This window comes from Sycon ciliatum, chromosome 12 (assembly GCF_964019385.1).
Source record: "Sycon ciliatum chromosome 12, ocSycCili1.1, whole genome shotgun sequence".
Classification (NCBI taxonomy): Eukaryota; Metazoa; Porifera; class Calcarea; order Leucosolenida; family Sycettidae; genus Sycon; species Sycon ciliatum.
Window position 1 is genome coordinate 2,727,505 of NC_088654.1, and position 27,978 is coordinate 2,755,482.

Genomic DNA, 27,978 nt, shown 5'->3' on the forward strand with positions numbered 1-27,978 from the left:
ACTGGATCCACTCCACAATGCCATAGCACAAAGGTTTGTGCGGCTTCATCAAGTTTTTTGTTTGCTCCTTCCTTTTTATCTCCTTATGATCGGTTTTTCGGGCCTCTTTGTAGTAGTAAAGCGTACTGTTGAGCCACCGACGTAAAATAAATTCAATACAATACAATACAAGAATAATAAGAATAATAACTTCATTAGGATGACCCAAAGGCTGCCCGCCTATCGTGGGGTCTGTCGCATTGAAGGATAATGAATACAATACTACTAATAAACAGTTCACGACACTAACAGCATTGAACACGGCACTTTTTCACATCGCGAATACAATACTACAAAATGAAAATGACAAGTTTCTACGGTGATTGACCTTCTCTCTGGCGGAGCTAAGCCGATCGCACGTCATCACTCTGCTGGTCGCTTTGGCAATGTATATCATGCTGTACCGCTACCTCTCGCTCAGACTTCGTTCAATTGCGTCAATCATTCATAAGGTTCCCTGAGGCTGTAATAAACCCCAAATACTACTACTACCACTACCACTACCAATACCACTACAACTACAACTACTACTACTGCGCGCGGAGGCCTTCGGTTAACTTCAATATCTTCCTTTTTGGCCGGCTTTCCAAGTTGCGCTATTGCGAATAATGATCTGCTTTGATAGTAGTGACGGCTAATAATTGCCTGGATTTGACTCGAGTTTGGATTTTTCTTCAATCATCTTTCCGATCACATTATCATGGATTTTCAATAAAGTTCTTTGACTACGAGATTAAGCGCGTGCTAGACTTGCGCCTACTGCATCTGCCTCTGAAACAGCCCGTCCCTGTATACATTCACGCGATTACTCCTCTCGCTATCGTATTATCACACCTCTCTCCACTTAGATATACCAGCGCTGCCTCCTATTCCATTATCGTTGTCTGATGATTGGTTCAGCCATGAAACTCTGAGTCACAACGGAATAAATTTGCCAAGGTTTTCATTGTGTGCCTTTGTGTACGCCGCTCTGCCTGAATCAGGCATTGAGCACTCTTGCAGAACCAAAACATATTGCCTCTGTGTATAATAAAAGATAATAATAATCTGGTTACGTTGGTGGACAGTTAGTCATAATTCGTAAAATTTTGTTCTTCTCCTTTTCACCATAATTTAATTGGCTCACCACCCGAGTTGAGCTTTTTTCTTCTTACTTGGTGCGCCAAGTTAAAAAAATAGCTTATCTTCTCACTTGGTTTTTTGGTGTTCTGCCTGTGCCACACGGCATGGAACCACCGATTGCCCATCCGAACATAACCATTGACCATTGCATCATTGACCATTGCATCCGACGACATGGTAGCACAAACCATCACAGAAGTTGCGATCGGTTTGTTTGAGTCTTTTTGACGGAGCTGCCGACGACGAACACTTCCGTCGGCGCAAGAAAACACTGCAACCTCCGCTCGAGTCCGTAAAATAGGTCAGGATGTTCGCATATCAGAGCGATGGAGAATTCAGTTTCTGTCTACTTCCAGCTGTCTGATGGCAAGGATTGTTTACCCCGGGGAGGTATAGAAAAGCTGAAAAAGCGCTTCGCGAGCTTGATTTTCAGTGCTTGCACAGTGCAGCGCCTAGTGAAGTGCTCTCACCAGCAAATCGCTGACGAAGAAACTGCAGCTCATGTGGATATCTCCAGGAGGTGAGACCAATCCGGTCGACACACTTTGAAGCTCACAGAGGACAGGGCAAAGGAGCTAATCAAATAAAACACCGAGGCCTGAGAGAAACACTCGTGCAAAGGACTTTCAGGAAACTAGCCGAAAAGCCTTGTGCACGGCGTTGTAGGTGCAGTATGCACAGTTGCTACATCAAGCGGAAGCTAACACTGCGCTGCATGTAGATCTACAAGCGAAAGCGGCTCGCGTGGGTACGGGCCGCGGATGCTGATCAGCAAGTACGACAAGCGCAAGAGGCGATTTGAAAAAAGGATACTGATATGGCGTTGCCTTTTTGTCTCAAACAAAGACGCCTTCTTGCGACAAACGGGGATAACGTTAGCACTTAAGCCTAGTTCACATTGGATGGGGCGCGACGGGACGCGACGTAAGGATCGACGGGAAGCGACGGGACGTTCTGACGGCGTCCAATGTGAACACCAGGAACGGGAACGCAACCGTACTACCGTACAGATCGGGAAGCGACGGGAAGAGTTGGATCGATCCAACTTTTCATACCGTAGACGGGCGTAGACGGGGACGCAGGCGTACAAAACGGCTGCAATTCGAGTGTGAACAGGAGACGGCGTCGTGCGCCGACTGCTCCCGATTCATACTTGGAAATGTTTAACATTTCGAACACTGCGCTTCCAATGATAACTCACAGAATGGCTAGCAGGACTGGAGTTGAATTTTAGCAACATAAGATCTCATGTCACTTACTGTATTTAGGGATAGTTCAGAAGCGTCACAGACGAACTATTCTATCATTTCCTGGGGCTATTATTTGAATGCCACAACTTTGAGGGCTAATTTTTTGGTCTTCACGAAAAACTGGTATTGTGAACTTGATTCCGCTTCTTTCAAGGAGATATAATTGAAAAGAAGTCCCGAAAAACGATTAATTAGGTCCAAGAGTCACCCCGTCACGGACCGTGCCTTATGACTCGCGCCGTTCGACGGTGACCGTCGCAACGACTGCTGCATGTCGTGTCGTACGAATCGTACAGGATTTTACAGCTAGCCCCAGCCCTCCTGACAAGCCCTTACGTCCCGTACCGTCGGCGTTGCGTGGAATGTGAACTAGGCTTTACAGTCAACATGCGGGCAATCTCACTCAGCTTCTGATTGGAAGGTGACAGGCACGCACTGCCTTTCAGCGTGATTCTAGACGAGGAGACGTGGAAAAAGCTATGAAACGACCGGTACAGCAGCTGTCCGGATCGTACGTTTTGAGCTCCTCCTCCAGGGACGATAGTGGCGAGGAGGATGTGTAATTTGCTTGAATTTTCGACTGAGTTGGTTACTGACATGTAAATAATCATGTACAAGGGTTCCGGATAAACAAGTGCCGGATTAGAGAGGGACGACTGTATGCTGTGCTTTGTGATCGTGGCCTGCTTCAAATATTCGTTTTTCTTTCCTGAGACAAGTGTGAAGATAAGCGCCAATTTTAACTGGGCGGCCCAAGTCCATGTATTTTCCTCTTTAGCATCGTCTTCATTGCTTGACATTGTGTAATAAAGTAATCCAATGTCACTTCATCTCGTCCTTCATATAACGTTATTAAAATTGTTGTCTCCTTGCCGAATAAGATTATTCTTACTTGAAAATTAAGCAATAAAGAACGCGCACGCATCGCCACGTTTCCATTCTTTCTTTTCTTTTCGTGCCGTGGTTGGCTATCACCCCTCTCACTCGCTTCGTGGGCCAATTGGTCATGGACCACAAATTTTTTTTGTGAAAAACAAACATGATAAGTATAGTACTTACTTCCACAAAGGACCGAATACCTTTCTGCTCCATCGGTGGCCAGAAACACCACATGCGATGATCCACGCACCTTGCTATAATGAGCTTTGACCCGCCCTCCGGCGAGGATATAGTCTGGACCAACACCAGGCACCAGGAGATCATCGAGGTTTGCTCGAAGTGTTGCGTCGTACTCGAAAGCGGCGGAAAACTCCTGCAGGGTCAGAAGCCTGTGGTTGATGTATGCGCAGGCGTCGCCTGCAAACTCGTAGGAGATTGCCGCGTTCTTAGCCAACGTGGCGAGCGAGAAGATGCCAGATTGTACTGTTTTCCGCCTCCAGTGTCCTAGACAGAAAGTAAGAAAAATGTATACATATCGGTTGTAGGGTCCGATGAAGACAGGCATGTTGTCTGGGTATGTCAGTCACCGCATGCACATAATTATAAGCTCATGAAACACACAAAACCTGCAGTGACAAACAAAAGGGAAGCTGTCAGGGGACATTTCTGAATGACATCATTTGAGCAATGTAGTACATTCACACAGCATCCCCATCAGTACAAAACCTACTATTAGACCTCACTCAGCTTGGTTGCGGCTAACTGTGCTACGTCATGTATGCAGCGGCAGAAGTACGCGCCATCAGCATGCCAATGGTCTGCTCAGCCAGCCAGCTCGCAGTCGGTGTGGCCAAACGAGATTCGCCACCGCAGGAGCATTGCTGTGGAACAGCTTGCCTAGAGAGGTGCGCACCGTATCCAGATTGCAAGATTTTAAGCTAGCCTGCCTTCCTTATGTATGCCCGAAATTGGTTGTGTTTCGTCAGGTTTTGACATGTTCCTTTCTTATAAGTATTCTCGCTCGCATAGTACTCCACTTCTATGATAATATTGCCTATGCTGTTGCTCATTAGGAGTTTGGCAAATTCTATCCTTCGCCAGGAACCCGTTTGAACTTGCGAAGTAAAATAATATCAATCAATCGAATCTGTCTCTGACCATTACATTTAGTGTGCATGAGAACGGGCATTTGCCAAATACATTGACTGAAAATTATCAATATACACCACCCTGACAACACCATACCGACAACAAGATGTGTAGGCATTCTCTAAGCCGGTGGGCACGCTGCTATACCAAGTTTGATCATGTGATGTCATGTGACAGAACCTTACCTTCACAAGCCACGGAATATTTTTGGCCAGATTCATAGGGCATCAGAACGGAACTCTGTTCTGTGGGACCCTTGATACCACTCATGGCGTAGATCTTTGGGGAATAGGCTGACCAGAAACTGATGGAAGACGGATGAGAAGCTGTCGCTCCTTGCCGATAGTTAAAAGAAAGAAAACCGAGGATATTTATTATACGAGAGAGCTTGCAAATCTTCTCATTTCCCGTGCCACTGCTAATGTCGCCGAAATCAAGCACTCCAAATCCCCTTTCGAGACACAGGTGTTGTGCATCTTGAAGGGAACTGACTGCTTGATAAAAGGTAGCAGCAGAGCCCATCAGCGGAAACCTTAACTTCGGGCTCTCCTCAGTTGCTGCACAAACTGAGATGAATGCTGCAAGAAAACATTCGAAAAAAGAAAAAGAAAAGAAAAGGTTGCAGGCCGGTAAAATGTCATGTGCTCTAGAAGGTAAAACCCTGATTGATATGATGTCATGATTTACAGGTACTTCATTTTGTGGGCAGGGTGGGGCTGGAATTTTGCATGACGCTCGGAGACGATCGCGCAGTTTGTCATTTGCAATTTAAAAATAAAACATGGATGACGGATATACATGTAGATGGGAGAGAATGAAAAGAATACGTTAAGTGTAGTGGTGCCTATGGGTAGTCGGGGTACCTGTGCTACCCGCGGGGGACCTCGGGTAGACGGGTACAGAATAGTACCCGGAAACCCGAGGTCGTAGATGCCATCAAGTACAGTGCACGTGTACCAACTCACGTAATTCGCCACATGTCTACTCAGTGTGCATAAAGGGAAGGGGTGCATTGTGCTGTTACCATGGAAACGCATCCGTGCTACCCGTCGAACTACCAAAACCCGATACCCAAAGAAAAACTCAGAAAGGTTGGTTTTGGAGGGGGTGGGGGGAGGGGAGGGGGTGGGGGGAGGGGAGGGGGTGGGGGGAGGGGAGGGGGTGGGGGGAGGGGGTGGGGGGAGGGGCAGGAATACTCCAAGCAAGTAGAGCTCCAGTTTTTAAACTATTTTTGGTGGCAACGGGTGTTGGGAGCGTTGTGATTTGTACTGGAATCATAGCACTCCGCAATCCGGGCCTACATGGGTGAAGAACCGACTATGACCAGTGACCACCAGGCAGTGCTAAAAAAACGATGTTTTAGGCTGCGTTTACACGGCAACGAAGTACGACGGAAACGGAACGAAATCGTTTCGTTTACTACAATCATTTACAGGACAACGCACGAAAACGCACCCCCAAACGGAATGAAATGAAAACGCACTTGGAAGTGTTTTGAAATGTTTTCAAAATATTTTCGCTCTCGTGTGAACGGTAAAAACGATTGGAAACAGAGCACGGTCATGAAAACCATTATGCGTGATGGAAATATATCGTACGAGAAATATTCTAGCCAAGTGCAGAAATAGCGTTCATGAGCTAACCAACTTCAACTAGCGTGTCCCCGTTCAAGTTTCCGTTTTCGTGGAAACGGTTCAAAACGATTTACCGTTCTTATGTAAATGGTTGTCGAGGGCGGCGTGTTTTGGTTTCGTTCCGTTCCGTTTTGTATCCGAGTGAACAAAGCCTTAGTACTCCTTGATGACCACCTCTGTAGTAATCATACCAAACATCCATGAAAGACGCAGTCGTACAACAATTTGAGGATGGCTGAACCTCGTGCCGGTAAAATTCGAGTCAGGGAGATAAAAACGAGGGATGCTTCCAGTACCAAAAATTAATGTCTCAAGATCTCTGCCAGTTTTGTGCCTTGTTATGCGCACTACCTGACTGTATAATATCTCGTTTCCTTAAGTTGGTGGATTTTCAGTCATAACTCGTACGTAAGTCCTTTTCTGTTTATTGTTCTGCTCTGACAGCCATGGTACTGGAGATCAACAGGGGAATGGAGCCTTGCTGCTTGATATAACAATCTCCCTGTTAAATCATTTGGGTGTTGGCGGGTGCGTTGCAATGTGTGTGCAATCAAAGCTTTGCTGGTCATCATTCCATTCGATCTCATCCATTACTGCCAGTGTTCGCAATCTAAAATGGGGCATTTTCAGTCTGCGTAGCCTATTTTCAGGTCTTACCTGGTCTGATCTCTTTTTCGCACGTTTCGCCAATGTACCTGTATTTGCAGATGCAGCGCCCCTTCACAAGTTGCCCATGATTGCAGATCTCTGTAGGGAGAGTAGAGGAGAAACATTCGGTTAACAACAACAACAACAACAACAACAACAACAACAACAACAACAACAACACCAACACCAACAACAACACCAACACCAACACCAACAACAACACCAACACCAACACCAACACCAACAACACCAACACCAACACCAACACCAACACCAACACCAACACCAACACCAACACCAACACCAACACCAACACCAACACCGACACCAACACCAACACCAACACCAACACCAACACCAACACCAACACCAACACCAACACCAACACCAACACCAACAACACCAACAACAACAACAACAACAACAACAACAACAACAACAACAACAACAACAACAACAACAACAACAACAACAACAACAACAACAACAACAAGTAAATGCAAGAGTAAATAACCTCTCAAGTGTCTGCATTCCGGATAACTGCCAAGCTCCTGGTTGTGACCACAAACGCCGAGTGGCTTTCTGCCAGGCAGTGCTTTTTTACTACTCTACTGGTCACTTAACAGTTAAGTTAACACAGACTGCGAACGTAAAACTTGAACACTACACAATGTCAGCAAACTGCACTTTCATAAAATAGAAAACCTCCACATAGAGGGCATCCAAAGTTTACACGTATTTCAAGGTTAAAGAGCGTATCTACTCTTGGTATAAACGCCGCGGCTTATACGACTTTTTTTTGTGGGGGGGGGGGGGGGGAAATTCCGCAGGCTTCTATAGCAGACAGGCTTACACTCTACTAAACTAGGGCTGGGAGTAAGCATAGTGCTGTATTTTGAAGCCGCTGCTACCATTTCAAGCCGGCTTATGTGCGATTGTACGCTTCCTAAAGTGATGCTTGTATTAAAGTGCGGCTTTTAAACAAGGCTTGACGGAACATGTCTGTGAGATAGAGTTTGCTGGTGTTAGGGTCTCTAATGTCATGTAGTGACATCACGACGGCACTGGACCTTTTGAACATCAAGAAGCAGATTACGATTACCGTTATCTATAGTTTTCAAGGAAGCAGTGAGATGGCACTACCGAGTTGGCTCCTTTTATACCTGAGTGGACCTTGTTTGCCCACTGTGACAGTTTGGCCGTTCGGACATAGTTTTCAAGGAAACAGTGAGATGTTGAAGTCGATAATCAAGTTAAATGCCCAACTTACGAATGCATAATATCTGTTTCGTAGTACCAGGGTAGATATTGAAAATCTGCAGGATCACTCGGTTTGATCCTTCCTCGTAGTTTTGTGTCACGATCTTCTTGCCGCCGTCAAGGAAATATGCACCGGGGCGAAGGTGAAGGCTTTTCAATACTGACTCAGGCATATCACTCTCGGACAAGAGACGTTGGCCGTAGAAAGCGCAGGCCCTGCTTGCCACGTCGTACTGCACCCACTGTCGGTTATTGAATGTTGAAAGGTAATACTTGTCGTGGTGCCTCACTGTTGTCCACAAAGCGCCTGCATTGCGAGAGAAGAAAATAGAAAGTAGCAATACAGGGATACAGTAAAACCTGTGAAGGCGACCACTTGAGCGGTCGTCTTAGACAGGTTTCACTGTATTTGAAAGGGCGGTGAGGTGGGGATTGCAAATAAACAGAACCAGCTGAAGCGTCATTTTGAGATGGCACGAACCAATTCTGTGTCCAACACCACTTTCTCTAGAATGTGTTTGTGAGATCTCAATAAAACCTTCATGAAATGCCGCTACAACTGGTTTTGTTTATTGCAATCGACTAAAAGCAATATAAGGATTTCGAGAAATGCCTATTGTCTCATTTAGCTTGTTGGCACAAACTTTGACGTCACATTTTGATGACTCTTAATAATATGGAACTGTGTATATAACCTTCTGGCTTTTAGCTCTTGTTGCCAAACTTATAGGACTAATGGTTTCAACCCATCATCATTTAAATCAGTAAATGTCTATAACGAGCAAATATCCCCCGGACATGGCCAAATTACCGATTACCGAGTTGGCTCATTTTATACCTGAGTGGACCTTGTTTGCACACTATGACAGTTTTGTCCAGAAACTCTAGTAATGTTGCTTGGATACTGGGATAGGAAGCGTCACTTGCTCAACAACAGCCCACCATGACGAGAAAGAAGAACTTTTCCACAACAACAAATCAGCAAGGACTGCAACAATAGTACTGTAGTATCCCTGCCCGACCAATACAGAAGTAGTACGGAACTTATACGGAGCTTTGCCTGATATATAGTTAGTGTATCTAAACAGTTCTGTCCGCAGATTGAGTATTTCGCTCCTGCTCTTGTAGCAGTTGTGCACTCTTGCGTGGGGTAGTGCCTTTGCTGTTTACGTTATGCAGAGCTCACTGACTTGTCCGTTTGAGCACTCTGGCAAGGTACGTTCGGGCCTGATTGGAAATTTTTATTTCCATTGCTACCAGGTTCGGCCTCATTTCCTCTATGCTGCGCTGACGAGTCCACAAAGGACGAAACAGTTCTGTCCGCAGATTGTGTAGTTAGTGTATCTCCGTATGTAAGCGTACGGCGTCTGCTGCATAGAAGCTGCTGCGCATTTCTGTTTAGATGAGATTTTGATAATAACGAGCTTTTCAACCTCCAGGTGTGCACTGGAGAAAAAGTCATTTATTTGCCGCTTCTTCTTTCACTAATAATTATATCTTAGGTGTGTACCTGAGAGAAGTAGAAAAAAACCAATTCTTGTTGAATTGCACTGCGCCTACCACTTGGCTACCTGTAACATTGGTGGCAGCGGTGTTGTTTTAAATAAAACAACGTGATTCGACCTCAGACCCCCCATGGCTCAACCCGCTGCAGCTCCGTGTGACGAATTAAGATGAGAATCATGTTTCTTGCTTGGCCCTGCTTATTAGCCTGCACCACAGTCAGGGTGCTAGCGTGGATCACCCTTCTTTCCGCACGGCACACACTGGAGACTCCGATGGCGATTCCAAGCGACCCGCTACCTACATGTATACTACCGGTGGTGATGGCGAAGCTGACGAGGACGACGACAGGCAGGCTGCTGCCCAAGACAAGGAGAGTATTCCCCAAGATCAGCAGCGTTTGATTTTTGCTGGCACGCAGTCGGAAGCAGGAGCCCATACTTCACTTGGTACTTAGCCTCCGTGGTGGGATGCAGATTTTCGTCAACACTCTTCCTGGCTAGACCATCACTCTTTACGTCGCGCAAAGCGATGCTATCGACAATGTGAAGACCACGATTCAAGACGAGGAGGGAGGTCATTTGTCTGACGCCGAGCTAGCCGCTCTGAGTGACCGGCTCAACCAAGATGAAGATAAAACCTGGCTTGCCCTCCGCCGTAGCTCCAGCCGCCACGGTGGTTATTAACGCTGATTCCAGGTATGGCATTTTCTTTCCTGTCTTCCTTCAGTCCCCCTGTTCTCTTCAGTCTTCTTTTATGCGAGTGTGTGAATCCAGATTAGTTTTGTAGGCGTCTGATAATGGTGAGCCACGGTTTACCTAAGTAACCTAGTGAGAGAAGTGTGTGAGAATCCCCCTTTACACTCCAGGTGTGTACCGGAGTAAGTTCCCACGATGCAGTGCATTTTTTGGAAATTGTGAATTTCCTGGCAGTTTGAGCCCGCGATGTGCAGAAATTTTGCTGTCTTTCATGTCCTGTTTCGAGCACCATTCTTTCCCTTTTGACCCCGAGAGATCGTGTGAACCTGGTGTGCTTTTACTTCTGTGTTATGATTTGTTATCAGTTCATTTCTTCTGTCTACTCTAAACGGTATCATTTCCGATATAATTTGCCATCTTCCGGTTGACGCTGTGTTCATAACTCTTCACTAATTTTTGGAAAATCACGAGGGCGTGATTATCTGTAGGAAGGGAGGGTGTAGTATCCCTGCCGGACCAATACGGACGTATTTGCCTTATGTATAGTTAGTGTATCTCCGTATGTAAGCGTACGGCGTCTGCTGCATAAAAGCTGCTGCGCATTTCTGTTTTCAATAGGCCTCGATCACACTACGGCAAAAATGCTGCGTCAGCGTCAGAATCATGAGATTTTCAATGGCAACTGACGCAAACGCGGGAAGTTTGAGCGTCAGACGCTGCTGCGTCTGACGTGGGGAAATCGGTTGCGTTGCAGCTGATGGGAGTGACGCTTGGCGGAAAAACAATGTCTTTCAAGTAAAATTAGTTTCAAGACAGTTGCTTGAGTTGAGCAGTCATTCGACATCCGTCTCTTCACGGTTTGTTGTGTTTCCTCTTTTTTTCGAGATGAGTCCGTGCACCTACGAGGCCGAGGCTGCTCTGCTCCGAACCTGGGGGAAGAGCGAGGCGTTTTCTGAGAAGAAAATGATGTCGAGAAAGGATCAGTTGTTTGAGTGGGTCATCACCCAACTGGAGCCTGTTGACTTGTGAGTGTTGAGTTGTCGTCAAGAGCCCCGAAAAGGACAACCAGTATGACGAAGTCAGGAGAAACACAGCTGCGATGCGGACTTTTCTTGCCTGATCCATGACACTACAACTGAAAATGGCTTCAAATTTGGAAAGAAAAAACAACGATCGTGTACGCGTGGACCTTTCGTCTTCTTGTATAAATCAAATATCAATGAAAAATTTGAAAACTTTGTCCGACAATTTTTTGGTATAATAAGCAAAAGGCTCGTTTCCGCGGGAATCCGTGTCGTCATTGAGATTCTCTGGTGATTTTGTGACGTAGACAAATGCGTCATGCCGCGGCAGTCACGAGCTGCAAGAAAAACAAAACACTGTGTTACCCCGCGTCTGCGTCAAGTGCTGCGACTTGACGCTGCATCCAGCTTCAAACTTGCCGTAGTGTGACCGAGGCCTTAGATGAGATTTTGATAATAACGAGCTAATCAACCTCCAGGTGTGCACAGGAGAGAAAGTCATTTATTTGCCGCTTCTTCTTATATCTCAAGTGTGTACCTGAGAGAAGTAGAATATAACTAGTTCTTGTTGAATTGCACCGCGCCTACCACTCGGCTACCTGTTACAGTACAAGATGGCCCAGATTGCGCCAGAACGATCTCTTGTGTTGGGCAGATAGTGCATGCGAGTTTCACATGCGTGCGACGCTCCCATCCAAAAATTCAAAATTTCTCTCAGGTTGCCATGAGCCCATGTATTTCTGGTGCATGCGCGGATATAACATACTTGTATATATCGTCAAACTTTGGTTTGTCGGGTTGAGCTCCCGGCAGCTCTCGCTCTTGCGAGAGACTTTTGTTCCTTGACAATGTTTCCAGACAGATGAGTTGCTACTAGATGAGTTGCTTGATTAAGCCGAAGGCAACTATATTTACGGAGCGCAGTAAGAATGACTCGTCCCTCGGAGCAGGAACGTTCAACGCTCGTTCATTGAAAAGCAACATCAAGAAAATTACAATAATACAAGATTTCGAACAATACAGGCTTGACATCCTCGGACTGACGGATACCTGTCTGAACGGAGCCTGTGTAGACACGTGCGACAACGGACATGTTCTGTATCGTTCGGGTGGCTCGTCGTCCAGAGCTGGAGTTGGCCTTCTCATCAACAAGAAACTAATCATTTGAAATAATGTGGAGTCGTACAAATTTATCTCCGAACGGATGATATCAGTTCGTCTCCGAAATGGACCTCGACCTGATAGCAACTCCCTCACGGTGGTCTGCTGCTACGCTCCGACGCTGCAACGCTCGACATCACATCCTCAGGAAACAGATGACTTCTACTCCGCACTACGAGGTATTGCCCAGGAGGTCAGTAGAAGAGATGATACTGGGAGACCTGACTGCAAAAGTACGGAGCGCCCGACCTGCTTCAGGAGGTGCAGTGGGATGTTTCTCCAAGCACGTATCAAGCAACGCGAACGGTGAGAGACTGATTGAGCTGTGTGAGGAGCAAAATCTGATTTTATGCAACACCATGTTCAAACATCGTATGCATTCCTTGTGATATATATATACAAAAAAAGGAGACTTTGGCTCTTTAGTCAAATATTCCATTGATAATTGTGACGAGAAAACGTTCTGGAATACATTATTTGTCCCCATGGTTGTGATAGGAGTGCGCATTTAGTTATATTTATTGCATTACTGAAAGTTAACCTAAATATTAAGGCTCACATGAATTGTCACCACTATACAATCTCAATCAGAAACACGCAGGATATCTTACTGCATTCGCCCACGACAGTCACCTGGCCAAAACGGTTGCAAGTCGCATTAAGCACTTGTGTGGAATGGTAGCCATAGTCACACGTTCCCTCCAACTGATTGTTTATGGTATTGAATGAACCATTCCTAAAAGCTCCGTTTGTTACAGTTGGTTTTGTACATATCTTGGCTACCAGCAACACAGTTCAGAGGCAACATATAGAAAATAGTTGGTGGGTTGTTCGGTTGGTTTATATGCTACTTCCCAGTACAATTCAAAACTTGCGCTCAGAACAGCCACTTTTGCAAACAATGGAGAGGCCCTCTGGAGATCGCAGATGTGCTGTAGGGCTTGATGGGGGAAAGGTGTGGGATACACAACATCCCTGTGTTTGAGTACGGAGGCTTTCCCCATCTCAGCAGGTAGCTATAGGGGGGCGGTCCAAGACCATGATTGAGAAATAGAGGGTACCAGTTTCAAGTCCTGCTTGAAGGGCAGAAGGGCTTTTTTACAGCCGTGCTGCGACCCAGAGTTAGTTTGGGAACTCGTGGCCTGGAATGAGGGAAGCAGTGATGCAGTGCATGGGATTTTCGTCATGGAAAGTGTAATTATTCAGGCAAACAATTCACTTTGCTTATGAACACTGCCCTCGTTATAATATTGCTGCCTCGCTAAAAACTGACGTAGACATGAAAGTTTATCCATTAATCAAGGAAATGTTTTCAAAACTGAATGTAGAAAAGGCACCACTTTATCTCCATGGATATCTGTGTATTTCCGAGTGAAGCGTGCCACGCATGTGTAATGCACATTTCCTTTGCTAAACTGGGCAAACCTTGCTCTGACCTAAACACCTAAAACCAGATTTGCTAATCTATAATACCCTAGAGGTACTGTATAGCAGGACATTTTCGGACGGAATTTATTTTCGTACGATTTCGTACACGGCCTCTTTTGTACTAAAATTAATTCCGTACTAAAATTTGTTCATGTGAAAATATGTACACTATACATGCGTACTGCATGCAAACACGTGTATTTAGCATGCAGTACTGTACGAAAATATAATCCTTACGAAAGTTTTTAATTCGGCTTTGTCCGAAAATATTTCCGTCCGAAAATTTCCTGCTATACAGAACTTGGTTTTACAAGTTAACATACTAGTGTTACTAGTACCAAGAGTACATAACCCCCAGAGTGTGCAACGCCTGATCCAGCTCTGCATAGGGTCTTGGTCGAGCGGAATCGGATCTTTGCGTCATAATACAGTACACATCTGAGGGGAACCCGGGGAGTCGCGGGTACGAGCTCGTACTCTTGGATCAAAAACAATGGTGCCCTGCCTCGAGACCGGCCTTGCGCTGGTGTGAAGTGTACGCATGACATCAGAAGATCCGATTCCGCTCGACCAAGACCCTACACAGAGCTGGATCGGCGTTGCACACTCTGGGGGGTTATGTACTCTTGCTAGTACTTGATAGGGTGACACCATACGAGAACCGTAATTATACAATGGAGACAACAGCAGAATTTTCGCCCGACTATGCGATGACAGTTATGTATGGTGGTGGGTGAATTGAAGTAGCAAATGACCCAGGCCGGGGGCCTCTTGCGTAGTTGCAGTGCAGTGTTGGAGCGCAAATGTTTCAACAGTCGCCTCGTTTTTCAGTATGCTACATAGTTGTATCTCAGAGTGCTAGATGATGTCCGCAGTATTTTCCACCTTTCTCCATGTGTAAGCACTTTGCCCAGCCTGCCTGTCACTTCAAATTAATTCTAGCCATTCGTTATTCTTAACCTTCACTGATCAGACCTTAGTGATCCAAACAACGCTGCCTGGAGGAAATTATATCGGTCAGTATATACAACTTGTAGTACTGTTGCTGATGTCATTGTCGGCCAGAGAGCGTATGTGGAGGAGGTGGAATTGCTTCATTGTTCATACTACAAGTACCGTTTAAACTTGTTATATACTCTTCAGGGCAAAGCCGATTTTCAACGCTGTTTCGACCACTAAGGTCTCAGTGAATATGATTTAGCTCTATCCACACCGAGGCGGATGGTTACAAATGAAATGGCGATGTGGTCTATTCGAAGCACGTCCGATTGTATTTCGTATTTTCCAAACAATGAAAATAACACACATGCACCCAAACCAATCAGTTGCTGGGAACAAGCTCACGGGGACATTGTTGTAACACACTATTTTAACACTGATTTTGCATTCTGAAGACCACACAAGGAAGCTTACCGCATGTGGCTAGTGGGCTGGTAGTGGAAGGTGCCGTGATGCAAGTCACCTTCGGGTTACCTTGAACCTCATATCCCGGTTTACATGTCAAAGTCAGCGTATTCAGAAATTCTTGTTGGGAGAATACACCGTTGCTGTAAGACCCATAAGCTGGATCTGTAGGCCGTAGACAAACTAACAACAGAGATCAAAGGGCAAAAAGAGGCTTGATGAGTGTTTCAAGTATTTCATGTTTCTTCTGGTTATGTTGGGTCGGGTATTGTTGCTTCCATGTACAGATAAGAATACTGCGGGATATTGGGAGCGCATCACGCTATTCTGACTAGTATTTACCTGCCCATCATGGATAAGTCCGCATCGCCAGCCAGCTCAAAGCCTGAGCCTCCACAGCCACTGTGGAGGCTGACTTGAAGGCCAATACTTTTCTTGTCATGGTGTCAACAGCTCGCGGGGAGCATGGATGGCGGGATCTTGTTCTGCCCCTCTGCCTCTTATTTGGACGCTGCCAGGTGGAATACACTTCCACCGGCTTGCCGCATGTCTAGTTCACCAGCTGAATTTCGCTCATCCATCAAATTATACCTAGGGTTCCCTGTAAAAAGGCGCTGACGCCTGTTGGGAATTCCCTAGTAAAAGAAGAATAAATAATAATAATATAATAATAATCATCCCAACCATTGGTTGGAACCTGCAGAAGTTTAGTAACTATTTAGTGACTATTTAGTGACTATTTAATGACTATTTAGTGACTATTTAGTGACTATTATTCATCAACTTTCTACAGTACCAGCATGTCGTGTTAACCGGTTCATCAACCGGCGACTGTTGTCGGGGATGATGACGTTCGTGCAGCAATACAGAAGCAAAACGTAGGTGGATAAGTCGGTCTGGATGGCAATAGCAGTGAAATGTTGCATGCAGGTTCTGACATTGTAGCTGGTTGAGTGTCCTCATTTTTCAATCTAATTTGCCAATTACAGCACTGCCCAGCAGACATGACTACTGGAACTATTGTGCCAATATACAAAAATGGCAAACCGAAAGGAGCCCTGAAGAGTTACAGACCAGTAATGCTATTGTCAGTGGTTTGGAAAGTCCCTAAAACCATAATCACAAACAGAATTAGCAACAATATTCAGGAATTTGTAGACGAGTCACAAGCTGGTTTCAGACCAGGTCGCTCAACGGCTGATGGGAATTTCTGTGTGCGGTCTCTGTGTCAAAGAGCTTTGCTACTTTGCTGGAAATATTTGACAGAATTACTCAATTTGAGCGGTGCATTTGACACAGTGAACCGTAGCAAGGCGCTCGGTCAAATGTCCGCTTCGGGTGCACTCACCCCAATGATTAAATTGCTAGTCTCCAACACGACAGCTAGGTTGAAGATTGTTGGGCAGCTCAGAGCTCCCTTCTCGACCAATATCGGAGTAGGTCAGGGAGACCCGATGTCTCATGCCATGTTCATTGTCTACGCAGAAGGTACGATGAGGCAGGTGAGAGCAGCCTGCACTTTCCCTTCATGCTTGCCTACTCATTTCTACCAGTATGCAGATGACACCACAATACATGACACTGATCGTGAGGCTGTGGTGGCCGCTGCAGCAAAATGTGAGCCAATTTTCGCCCAGGAGGACCTGAGATTAAATCTAACAAAACTCAATTTGTATCACCTTCTCAGGATGATGAGGCATGAATAAAGAGGAAACTACTCGGCAGTTTCCTGGGATCTGGAAGTGACATGGAAAACCGTGGCAATGCTGCTAACCGAGCGTTTTGCACTCTACCCTGAAAGAAACACTTTATTATCTAGCATGTTTATGTTTACCATACTTATCTTTTAGCGGGGAGTGGTGTTTTCTTTCAGGTTTTCCGAGTGGAAGTTTCGATGGACTTTTCCTGTGCTCTGGATGGCAGTCGTGAGTCAGTGAAGTGAGAATTCAAGTCGGCAGGAATCGCGCACGCTCCCACGTAGGGAGCAACACACAATTCCCCAATTTTCGCCAGCAGCACTTGGCAAAAGGCTTGACACGTGACATCGCCGCAAACTATGATCCAGTGTAGGCATTGTGAATCCCCAAAAAACATCAAATAAAAACAATCTGTCCAACCAAATTGGTTCTGCGATTCTTACTGTCCTCCTTAACGTAGTGTTATAAGTTCTGCGCTTGCAACCTTTCTGCTCATCAGGTAGCAGAGATGATGCCCGAAGATGGGCTGTGATCTTTTTGCTCAGAATGCCGGAGGATAATTTCCACATGACTGGAAGGCAGGTAATTGGTCGGTAATTGGTTACATAACTCTTGCGAGGGTCTTTCTCAGATCAGACCTGTACGACCATGATTCATCCAAGTTGGCACTTCAGCATCCTTCAGGCATGCGTTAAGCATTCGGGCCATTGCAGTATGCAAAGGAGTAAACTTCTTCACCCAGTACCACTGAACACCATCTGAGCCTGGCACCTTCCAGTACGGCATGCCAGCTAAAACTCTTGCACACCCATGATGAAAATGCACACCTCATTTTGTCCTTAAACTTCTCTGAGGTCACTTTCCACAGTGGTCACCCACTCTGCTTGTTGATCGTAGGTCACGAGTGAGGACCATATGCCTTGCTAGAAGGCTACAGCATCTTGTGAGTCAAGTGAGGTACCATATGATGGTTTGGCGGGTGTAGTGTTGTCCCCTTGACGTTCACAGTAGATTTGTCTCTGGTCTCTCTCAAAGGTTCCATTCTGTCGAAACTGCCGGGATCATTCATCGGAGCGCTTGATCCCAGCGGATGCAGCATGAATTTGCTGCTTAACCTCTTCCAGTGCGCCATTAAGTCCACTTTTCAGGATCTCGTGTCTAGTGGCTAGCTTTTCCTTTACCCTCTCATTTGGCAATCCTTGCCGACCCCATTCGCCGAGTCAACCGTAATCTTTGCACAGCCTGGCCAGCTTAGCAAGCTGCCTCTTTCGCCATCTGTTCTCATTACGCCTTTTCTGTTATTCTGTTACTTATTAATATCCATCAGCACTCGGCCGAAGGCCGGAAATAATCTAGCACCTGGCTAGCATCCAGCAGCCAAAGGTGGGGCCATGGATCATATGGATAATAAATATGATGGTAGGTCTACAAAAGAGAGAACACAAACTACACTTTTTAACCTTTTTAGCGCGAGCATCGTACTAGTACGATGCACACGAGTTGCATGCCCCACGGCCGTCGTACTAGTACAACGCTCGGTGTACACTGTACAGTGAACCTGCATCTCATAGTCGTGGGGTCCATGTTGAGTCCATAGTGGCTTGTTCAAACTATCGTGACCGCTCACTCAACCGTGTTCGATTGGGATTAAGGGCCGAACGCTGGCTGCATCGCAGCCTTTTCGGACTAAAACCAGTCGACTCAGCGGCCACAAGACTACGACATATGGACCAGACGCGGTCAACCATGCTTTTATAAGAACGAGACGGCGTTCTTAGTGACTTTTTCCATACAAATCCCAATCTAGTAGGGCGCATTCACCCAGTTTCGGTGGAAGTTCGCGGGTTCGATTGGGAATAAAGGAGGAAGGAAGCGTCAGCGTCCTCGAACCAAGACTATTCGACTCAGCACCCAGAGGACAACAACTGGTGAAAAGTTGATTTAAGGGTATGCTTCCCCTTTAACCACACAACCGTTACCTACACAACCCGCGGATCCTGGCTCACAGACTGTGCTTGCTCCGCCGTTAGCCCTTTGCCAAAGGTGCTCGCCGTTTTTCGCCCTTTTTGGAAAAGCTTGTTTCTTTCGCCCTTTATTGCGTTGTTTGGTGAATATCGCCCTTTTTGAGCTTTTTTAGCTGAAAAGGTGCTAAATCTGTTTGCTCATGCATGCGATCACAGTTTCCGAGTGTTCGATGGGCCTTGGCAAGCCGCTTTTTTGGTGGGCAGCAAGTAACTTAGTTGGTGAAGCTTGTACACGGTGTACACAATGCTGTAAAAAGTGGGCTTTTGAATTTCCTGTTTTGCCTTTTGTGGACCCATAACGGAAGAGTGCGTATTCTTTTCTCAGCTTGGGTTCATATCTGAACATGTATCATGGCTACGCTTCACTGAAAAAGAGCACTTTTTGCCTGTTTTCACTGAAAAAAGAGCACTTTTTCAGCATATTTTGAGGGACGCGAAAAGCACTAAGTGCGAATTAAAAGAGCACCTTTGAGAAAGGGCTATCCGCCGTCGCTGGTGGCGGCGGTGGAGGAGAATGGGCGTGGTGGTTCATGGGTGGGCTTGTGTCGCCGCCTCTGCTCCTGCCGTCGGTGGTTAGTCAGTGCTGAGGTGGCTGAGGTGGTGCCACTAGCGGTCCCGGTCCCACTACCTCCTCCTGATCCTCCGCTGTCGGTTCTTGCGGCAGTGGAACTTGCCAGTGACAGACCGCGAACAACACCGACACTCCAAATGCCGACTAAAAAAGACCCACCTTGCATATCAACAGCTCACACACCAACACCAATAGCGCAATCTACAGCAACCAAGCCCATTATTGAAAGACCAAGACGATCAACAGCCAACTACAACAGAAGCTACGCACTCAAAGGACAAGGGCGCAAGGAGGGACGTGACTGCAGGGTGACGGTCAAGTCAAGTTCAATGGACCGAGTGGTGGTGGTTGGTGGTTGTGTTTATTTAAATTCGCAAACCGAACGGACTGAACATGTCCAATGACAAGGAAGCGAATGAAGTCCAAATAACCCAGGAATGGGGACAGAGATGAAAAGAAAATAATGGGAACAGAAGGTTCTCGGCAAAGGAAGAAGAGAAAGGAAGGAAAGAAAAAGAATAATGGAGAAGAAGAAGAAGACAAAAAATCGTGGTCACGGCGAGAAGAAAGCTTTTAACAAAAAGACAAAGGAAAGGATGAAGGAGAAAATGGGGAGACACATCGTGGTCACGGCCAAAGCCGGAGTACGGCAGGACACAGTAGACAAAACAACACCAGGAACAAGCACGCATGAAGCATGGGCCATGCCGGCCCAGAAGCGGGAGACCCCGAAAGGAAGAGAGAAGAGAGAGTTGCAATTCGTATTCTGACTCTTCGTTCACTGTATTGTGCCGTGGTCGTCATGGTTATGGACTACAGTTAATAGTTTTGGAAGCTATCTATCAGCGTCTATATCAGCCTTATTTGTGTGTACAGAAAGATAGTATAATTGGGTTGAAATCAGGGAGTCGTAAAATACCGGGAGGCGACACGAGATGCACAACCGCGTCGGATGATTGACTGAGCTCGGGCACGAGTGCTGAGGGAAAATATAGAATCCCCATGAGGTCAAAGCGGCGCAGGTCATGCACAAAGGACGCGTTCGCTGTTTGGTCCCAAAAATCAAAAAAATAATCCTGCTCCCAGGGAATCGTCCAAGTGTCAGCAGTTGATTTGGTGATTCTAAGTTTGTGCCTTGACTGGGTAAAGGATGATGGAGGTTGACAGAGATGCCTGCCAAAGTGATGAGTCCACCGTGGAAAATGTAGATGACGCCACGTATCCACTTGGTGACCTGAGTTGTGGAGATGTTCAGTTGTGGACTACTGGTGAGATTCTCTCGTCTGCATTTTTTGGTCTCGTCTTGTCTTTGTGAACACGAATGTATAATCTGTAGCATACTAAGCGCCTCAAACTCACCCGAAAAATGGGAGTCTGCCCACGGTGCATTGTCTGTTCACTATGACATGTGACAGTGTTGAACCTGTGACAGGATATTATTCTATTCATGTCCTGAAAATTTCGTCTTTACCTAGTACATGTATGTAAATTGTTGACATTATATGTAAACCTCCGCCCTCAACCCTTGCTTTGCCTATGTGCAGATCCATGTAAGAGTGGCAGTGCCACCATGGTGTACAGGCCTATGGAAGGTGAAATAATCCATGAAATTTGCGAACTGCTGACAATGAGACAGGCGAGTGTTACTGAGGCGATGGAGTCATTCCTGCATGTTATCAGGACACAGTTACACAAGGCATCAGGTTTTGGAAATTTGCTACGCCAGGAAGTGTGCCCAGCTGAAGGCATGCAATATTGCTGGCATTTCGCAAGCATGGTAACAAGTGCTCTCCAGCATCTCAACAGCTTTTCCCAAAGTGAAGCTCTGTATAAGACACAATATGACTCAGCTAAAAACAACTGAAGAAGTGACATGTGAATGTTGCACGAGCATGCATGTGTGTGTATGTGTGTGTGTGTGTGTGTGTGTGTGTGTGTGTGTGTGTGTGTGTGTGTGTGTGTGTGTGTGTGTGTGTGTGTATGTGTGCGGCTGTGCCAAAGCCTAGAGTGTTCATTTGCGGCTGTGGCAGGGACTTCAGCGTCGGCCCAATGATCTAACTCGCCACAGGAAATACTGCAACTCCTGATGCTATCATTGCCCGGAGCAATGGGCATCCAAAGGTCCAAAGGTGTATGTGTGTTGTGCATTGGTGGTCGATTCACATGGCTTTGCCAGTTGTGTGGATTACACAGTTATCTGGTGCAAGTCTTGATCTGTCTCATTCAGATCTTGTTCGCTATCGTTGCTATAAGAGAAAATCTGTGGGCGCACATCCAGTGCATTTGCAGACTTGCGTTCTTCTCTTGCGACGGGCTTATGCATGGTATGTGTGTGCGTGCGTGCGTGTGTGTGTTTGCGTCTGTGATAAGTGGATAAAGCAGTATACAGGGTATTCACGCGTATTCGCCTTGAGTGCATTTGCCGATAGCGTGACTTTCGTCGCAAAGAATTTTGCTCAGTCAGTCAGTCGACTCGGCCTTACGTTTCCTGAAGGCAATGTGTTCAGAACACAGTTACTTCAAGTATGAACAGCTATGAACAGTTAAGAAATGACAAATATTGTGTGTAGTTCATGGACCATAATGTGAAACACTTTGAATGCAGAAGAATGAGGATAGTGGCATCAAATGCTGCATGGATTCTGTTTGATATGCTACTTTTTTTCCCTTCCATGGAAAGGTGAGTTCATCATCGATCTTCATCTCGAAACTTTACACAAACCGAGAATGGAACTTGGGCAACACGAAGGGGCCATGGACATGGTGTGTTTAGTGGAGAACTATTCCGAAAACAGGGTGTCATTCGCACTTACTCAATTCAAATTTGAGTACATTTCGTGAATAACGTACCTTGACATTCCGTCGTCTCCAAAGCAGTGAACTTCCCAAAAAAATTAAATGCCACGGCTCAACCTAAGGTAGTGCGTGGTACGTATCAGAAACAACCAGCTTTCGCTCTGGAGATCCAGAATAGGCCTCGAAGCATAGCAAAAGCAATTGAGAGAAAGAAGATGACGACGACGTTTCAATCACGCTTCAAATTTCGCGGGTCGAGTGCGGCAATCCTCGGATCGTGAAATGTGTGGCGTGTCGCCTCCCGGTATTTTACGAGTCCCTGGTTGAAATTGTTCAAGTAACGTGTTGTGTGTGGTGCGGCCAAGCTTGGCCGTTAATGTTCTAGATGAAATGTACTCCTGTTATGCGTTGTCACTTTGTCTTTCCTTCCTTCCTTCTTTCTCTTGTTTGTTCATTTTTCCATTTGCAAGTTTATTGTTAGCACGCACATTCGTTATTGCTCTTGCAATGATTGTTAAAATTCACACTTGTAAATTTCACTGCTGTTAGTGCTATTTCGCTAACTTAGATTTTCTATAATAGTTCATGTTTGTTTCATTGTCCTTTAGTACAATGACGATTCCTGATGATTGTTGTACGAAACTCTTTTGAATCCTTATCTTTTTCTCTACACCATTTCTTCATACTTTCATCGTGTTATTGCACATCGTCTCCACTGTTCTACATTGCATGAATAAAGTACACAAATGTAGATTCAGCTCTTACTGATTGCGGTTATCAAATTATTATTGTTATTATTAAGAATTAAGCGTGACAAGTGTGTATCAGCAACAACAACAAAAACTTGAGAACGAATGATAATAATAACAATAATAAACAAGAAGGTGACAAAACACATTTAGACACAAGTGGCAACAACGTTGCCACCCCACACAAAAGAACATTATTTGAACAATTTTAGGGTAATAACACTATCTTTCTGGACACACAAATTCGGCTTATGAATGCGCTGACAAACAGCTTCCAAAACTTGTAACTGCAAAAGATAACCATGAAGAGCACAGTTATTATTAGTATTATTGTTATTGCAGTTGACCTACCCTTCTAACGATACTTGCCTTAGGGCCTGGTCAGACTGCGGCAAAATCGAAATAATCCTAGGATTATAATCCGAATCTCCATAGTAACTTGCCGCCAGAGCAGCAAAAGCGAGAGTTGACGCTCCAAAAAAAAGCAAGAACGGGCCACGCTTTTCCGCTCAAAACAGGATTTGACGCTGATACGCCATTGACGCTGATAATCACTGATTTTTTCATCTCGATATCGAGGAGCTAATTGGCCACGGACAACAACAAAACTCATAAGGATGGTTGCAAGGATTGCACTGAAGGTGTTGGCGATTCCAAGGAATTTGACGTCGTTCGTGGCGATTACCACTTGACGCTCGAAATGAAATTTGAATTTTCATTCTCCCCACATGTGTAGTGTGATCGCGATTCAAATTCTGGACGCTGTTCTTTTTTCGTCAGGCAACCAAAAGCTGCCGCAGTCTGACCAGGCTCTTAGACCAAGAAATATCGTTAAAAGGGTAATAATTTATTGTTACACGGTTACTGGTTCATTTCATACATGAACGTCATAATTCATGATTTTTGTTTTTACATTCTTCAGAGCATGAAACCTAAGGCACATGATTGTATGTTCTATGCACATAATGCACACAGCAAGGCATTACTGGTGCCCCCATTGAATTCTTCATGCTGCAGCGACTTTTCAGGTGAAGCTTGCCCTACCTGGGTAGTGGACTCTACATATTCCCTGCTAGATATTGTTATGAAAATTTTGGTTGCAACTTCGGCGATGATTTGTAAGAATGGGTTGCTCCCCACATTGGAGCTCACGCTTTTTCCCCGAGTCAAGTGTCAAGTCGGCGGAATACCGCGAACTCCAGTGTGGGGAGGAAACCCTTTCTTAGATATTGTTATAGAATGGAAGAAATATGAGTGGTCAACCCATTTTATATGATTCCAAGTGCAATATGGTTATAGCAATAATTGATTGTGACAAGGGTAAGGCATCGTGTACCAAAGTCAATGCAGTGATTTTTTGGCAGAAAAATATCGTTATAAGGGTAATATTGTTATAGGGGGCATTCGTTATAAGGGTAGGTGACAAGGACCTCTGGACCAAACAATCTTAGTCGGTGAACAAAAAATATCGTTATAAGGGATTATCGTTATAAGGGTAGGTGACAAGGACCTCTGGATTAAACAATCTTAGTCGCTGACCAAGGTTCACTCAAAGATAAAAGTAGCTGACCTTGCTCAATTACTCTTACATCTGCAGACAGCATGTTGTTTCGTCCTGCGAGGACCCATCAGCACAGCACAGCACAAAGACACTCAAATAACACGTGCACGCTATATTTAATCGACTTACTCCTCTTGTCAAAGCAGGCTACATGTTCTTTCTCTACACGACTCGAGGAATGTCCATTATAGCTATACGGTGAGAAACCAGGGTCAGTAGCCCAGAATAATAGTTCGCTGTCAGGATAGGTGCTCTGTAATTGGGTGGAAAGTTGTAACATGCAACTCCCCTCGTTGACGGCGTTAGGTATACTGGCGCCTCTATCGTTACAAAATTTCTCGGCAGCTTGGTAATCCACTGAGTCCTGCGTGTGCATAAAAAGCACTCCTTTAGCGTTCTTGTGATCGTCTTTACAAACATAGTGATGTTCACCTGAAATGAAACCAAAAAAATGGAAGTGTACCCATAGGTCAGTTGCCATGGAGACAGAAATGAACTCAAGACTTATACAAAGGAAACATATTTGCATACGAAGAGACGAAGGGAGTTGTAAATCTGATGAGTCCCTTTTGTACAATCATTTCTCAACTTGGTTCAGGTTGAAAATGAGACGAAGCACACTAATGTCAATTTACACAGCATATCGGCGGTAGAATGGTGTTGAAACGTACACAGGCTAAATGATGGAGTGAGTGGCTCCAAACAGCACAATAATTATAGCAGGGAAGGAGGGGCAGGAAAGTCGGAACAGCACTATCTTCCTCAAAAGCACCTTCTGTCTACAAAGAACAGGCTGTAACTTGGCAATGTAAAAACCCTCTAGCACCTCTGGCTGGCATTCGCTGGCCGCCTGGTCGAGAACCTTTTAACACAGCTTTAGAATATTCTTACATACTGCAATGAGTCAGGCAGGGGACATGATAAGAGGTGAGGTTCTTTCAGCGAAAACCATCACTTGTGTGTTTGATATAAATCATCAAAATGTGACGTCAAAGTAAGAGCTTGCTCGTAACGATTCTTGATCGATCGACTGGATGTCCTTCTTGTCCAAGGAGTCTGTAGCGTCTTCAAGTGAGTTGGGACAATTGAATTTAGTGCAAGGTGAGAGGTCCAGTTTAGTCTCAAAGTACCACACTAAGAATTACTGATCTAAATGATGATGGGTTAAAACTACAAGTATTAGTCCTATATATTTGGCAACAAGAGCTAAAATCCAGAAGGAACTAAAAGCAGTTGCATAATTTAAGATTCAATGTCTGTAACGAGCAGATATGGCCAAATACCGATTTCGCTTAAAATTAAAGTTGGCTCCTTTTATACCTGAGCGGTAGTCCATCAGCCAGTGGTGCCAAAGTGAGTCCCCCGTTGCACTTACAAATCGAACACCTGGAACTGACATCAATCGACAGCAAAAGCATCACTGAATCCGACCTGCCTACTTTCCCTGGCGAAACTCTTGCACTCCTTTTGCAGTGCGCCTTGGAAGTTCGACAAATTTCTTCTTCTTCATCAGCCATTAGGAGGTTTTCCATCCGTTTTATCAGGACATCCAATGCGTCTTCAGTGAAAAACGTGGAGTTTTGTCAACGTTTGGTGTGGTTTTCCGTGGCCATCGACCTAAAATCGCGAAATAAATCGCCGTCGATTTGAGCAGAGGTGAGTTGGCTTGGAGCACGTACAGATTCAAAAAATATGTGTACATGCGCACCGGGAAGAAGATGAAGATGCTCACCATTTTCAAATAACTAATTCAAAAAACTACATGACTATTGTACTGCAATTGTTGTAGTTACTTGTTTGCAACTACAATGGTATCAAGTAGATAATCAAGCGAGGTACAGAGGGATTGATGGCTGATCAAAGCCCAAGGGACCAGCCCGAGGGCTTTGATCAGTCATCAAGCCCGACTGTACCTTGCTTGAATATGCTTCAGACGATCCCCAACAATTTTTTTGATTTTGAATTCAATCGCTTTTTTCTTTGGGTGATCTCGAGTGTGGTACTCTGGCTTGAGAGTTGCTACGGGTATACGACATTTGACCTTCAAGCTAAACAAGGGCACCCACATCCCGTCCGTCATAAAAACCCAGGGCGGGCTGACTGTACGCGTACGCTACGATGGCCAGGTGCGTACTTGCAATGTGTGCAACAACCCTGACCACCTCGCAGCACAATGCCCAAATAAGGGCATAAACGCACGTGCACCACCCCGTACAGGGCGAGCCCCACCACCACCAGCTGGGGAGGCGTGTAGTCAAGGCCCGTCTGGCAGCACGGAGGTAGTTGAGACATCCACGACATGCACACCGCCACCAGCTGGGGAGGCGTGCAGTCAAGGCCCGTCTGCCAGCACGGAGGTAGTTGTAGCTGTACCACCACCAAACACGTACAGTCAAGCCCTGCAAAGTCCAACCGCACGCGCACCAACTGCCAGCACTGAGGTACCACCACCAAACACGTACAGTCAAGCCCTGCAAAGTCCAACCGCACGCGCACCACCTGCCAGCACTGAGGTGGTCGCAGCCGCAGTACCGCACACAAGCTTGACCCCAGCGAAGCCAGCAGCGTTGCCAGCCGCCAACACAGTCGCCTGCACCCCAGTCACGCCGACGACTGCTCTGGCCACCTCCAGGGGGAAAACCACACACCCATCACCGGACACTGAAGACGATGGCTTTACTCCAGTGAAGAGGGGAAAGAACTCCTTTCGCCCAGGTAACAGTGCCACCTCGGAATGCCAGAACAACGACACAGACCCACAGGTCACGTGGGCTAACGAAGTCAGTGCGAAAGAGGTCGAAAACCTCCTCAAGCGGATCCGCAGACGCAAGGGCAGCTTCTAACCGGTCTACAGCCACAGGCGTGCAGCCACCACTCTCCCCTCCTCCTCCATCAAACACTTGTAAGTTACCCCACACTAGCCTTAATGTAGGAACCCTCAACATTTGCAGCCTCAGGAACAAAGTTGAAGAAGTCCACCACGTTTTGCATAATTTTAACCTAGATGTATTAGCCATTACTGAAACTTGGCTCAATGACACTATAAGCGATGCCCTAGTTGCAATACCTGGCTACTCTATACTTAGATCTGACAGGACTAGCCAGCAAGGTGGAGGAATATGTTTTTATGTCAGGCACTCACTCACTGTCACTGCCATCACCTTCCCAAATCCAAACCAGCTTGAAGTCTTGTGCATTGTGGTGCAGACCACAAAAACTGACCAGCTTACACTGACCTGTGTCTACAGGCCCCCAAACAACACTGTGGGCTTTTGGCAGCTTCTTACAGATACCGCCGATCATCTCTACAACCCACGTGCACCGATGATTGTTCTGGGTGACCTAAACTGTGACACACTGCGAACACCACCCACATCCCACCT

The 27,978-nt window shown here is 45.8% G+C and overlaps 1 protein-coding gene across 2 annotated transcripts in view; it reads right to left on the reverse strand.

Annotated features, from left to right (window-relative positions):
* The window catches only part of LOC135828510 (uncharacterized), a 41,808-nt gene that overhangs the window by 4,498 nt on the left and 9,332 nt on the right, over positions 1-27,978 (reverse strand). For both annotated transcript variants that reach the window (XM_065340955.1, XM_065340954.1), the window contains exons 2-8: positions 24,725-25,027; positions 15,207-15,380; positions 12,977-13,144; positions 7,992-8,288; positions 6,731-6,820; positions 4,625-5,017; positions 3,471-3,794 (exon numbers count right to left, since the gene is read on the reverse strand). In XM_065340955.1, the coding sequence (XP_065197027.1) occupies positions 3,471-3,794; positions 4,625-5,017; positions 6,731-6,820; positions 7,992-8,288; positions 12,977-13,144; positions 15,207-15,380; positions 24,725-25,027 (1,749 nt within the window). The remainder of the gene's footprint in view (positions 1-3,470; positions 3,795-4,624; positions 5,018-6,730; positions 6,821-7,991; positions 8,289-12,976; positions 13,145-15,206; positions 15,381-24,724; positions 25,028-27,978) is intronic.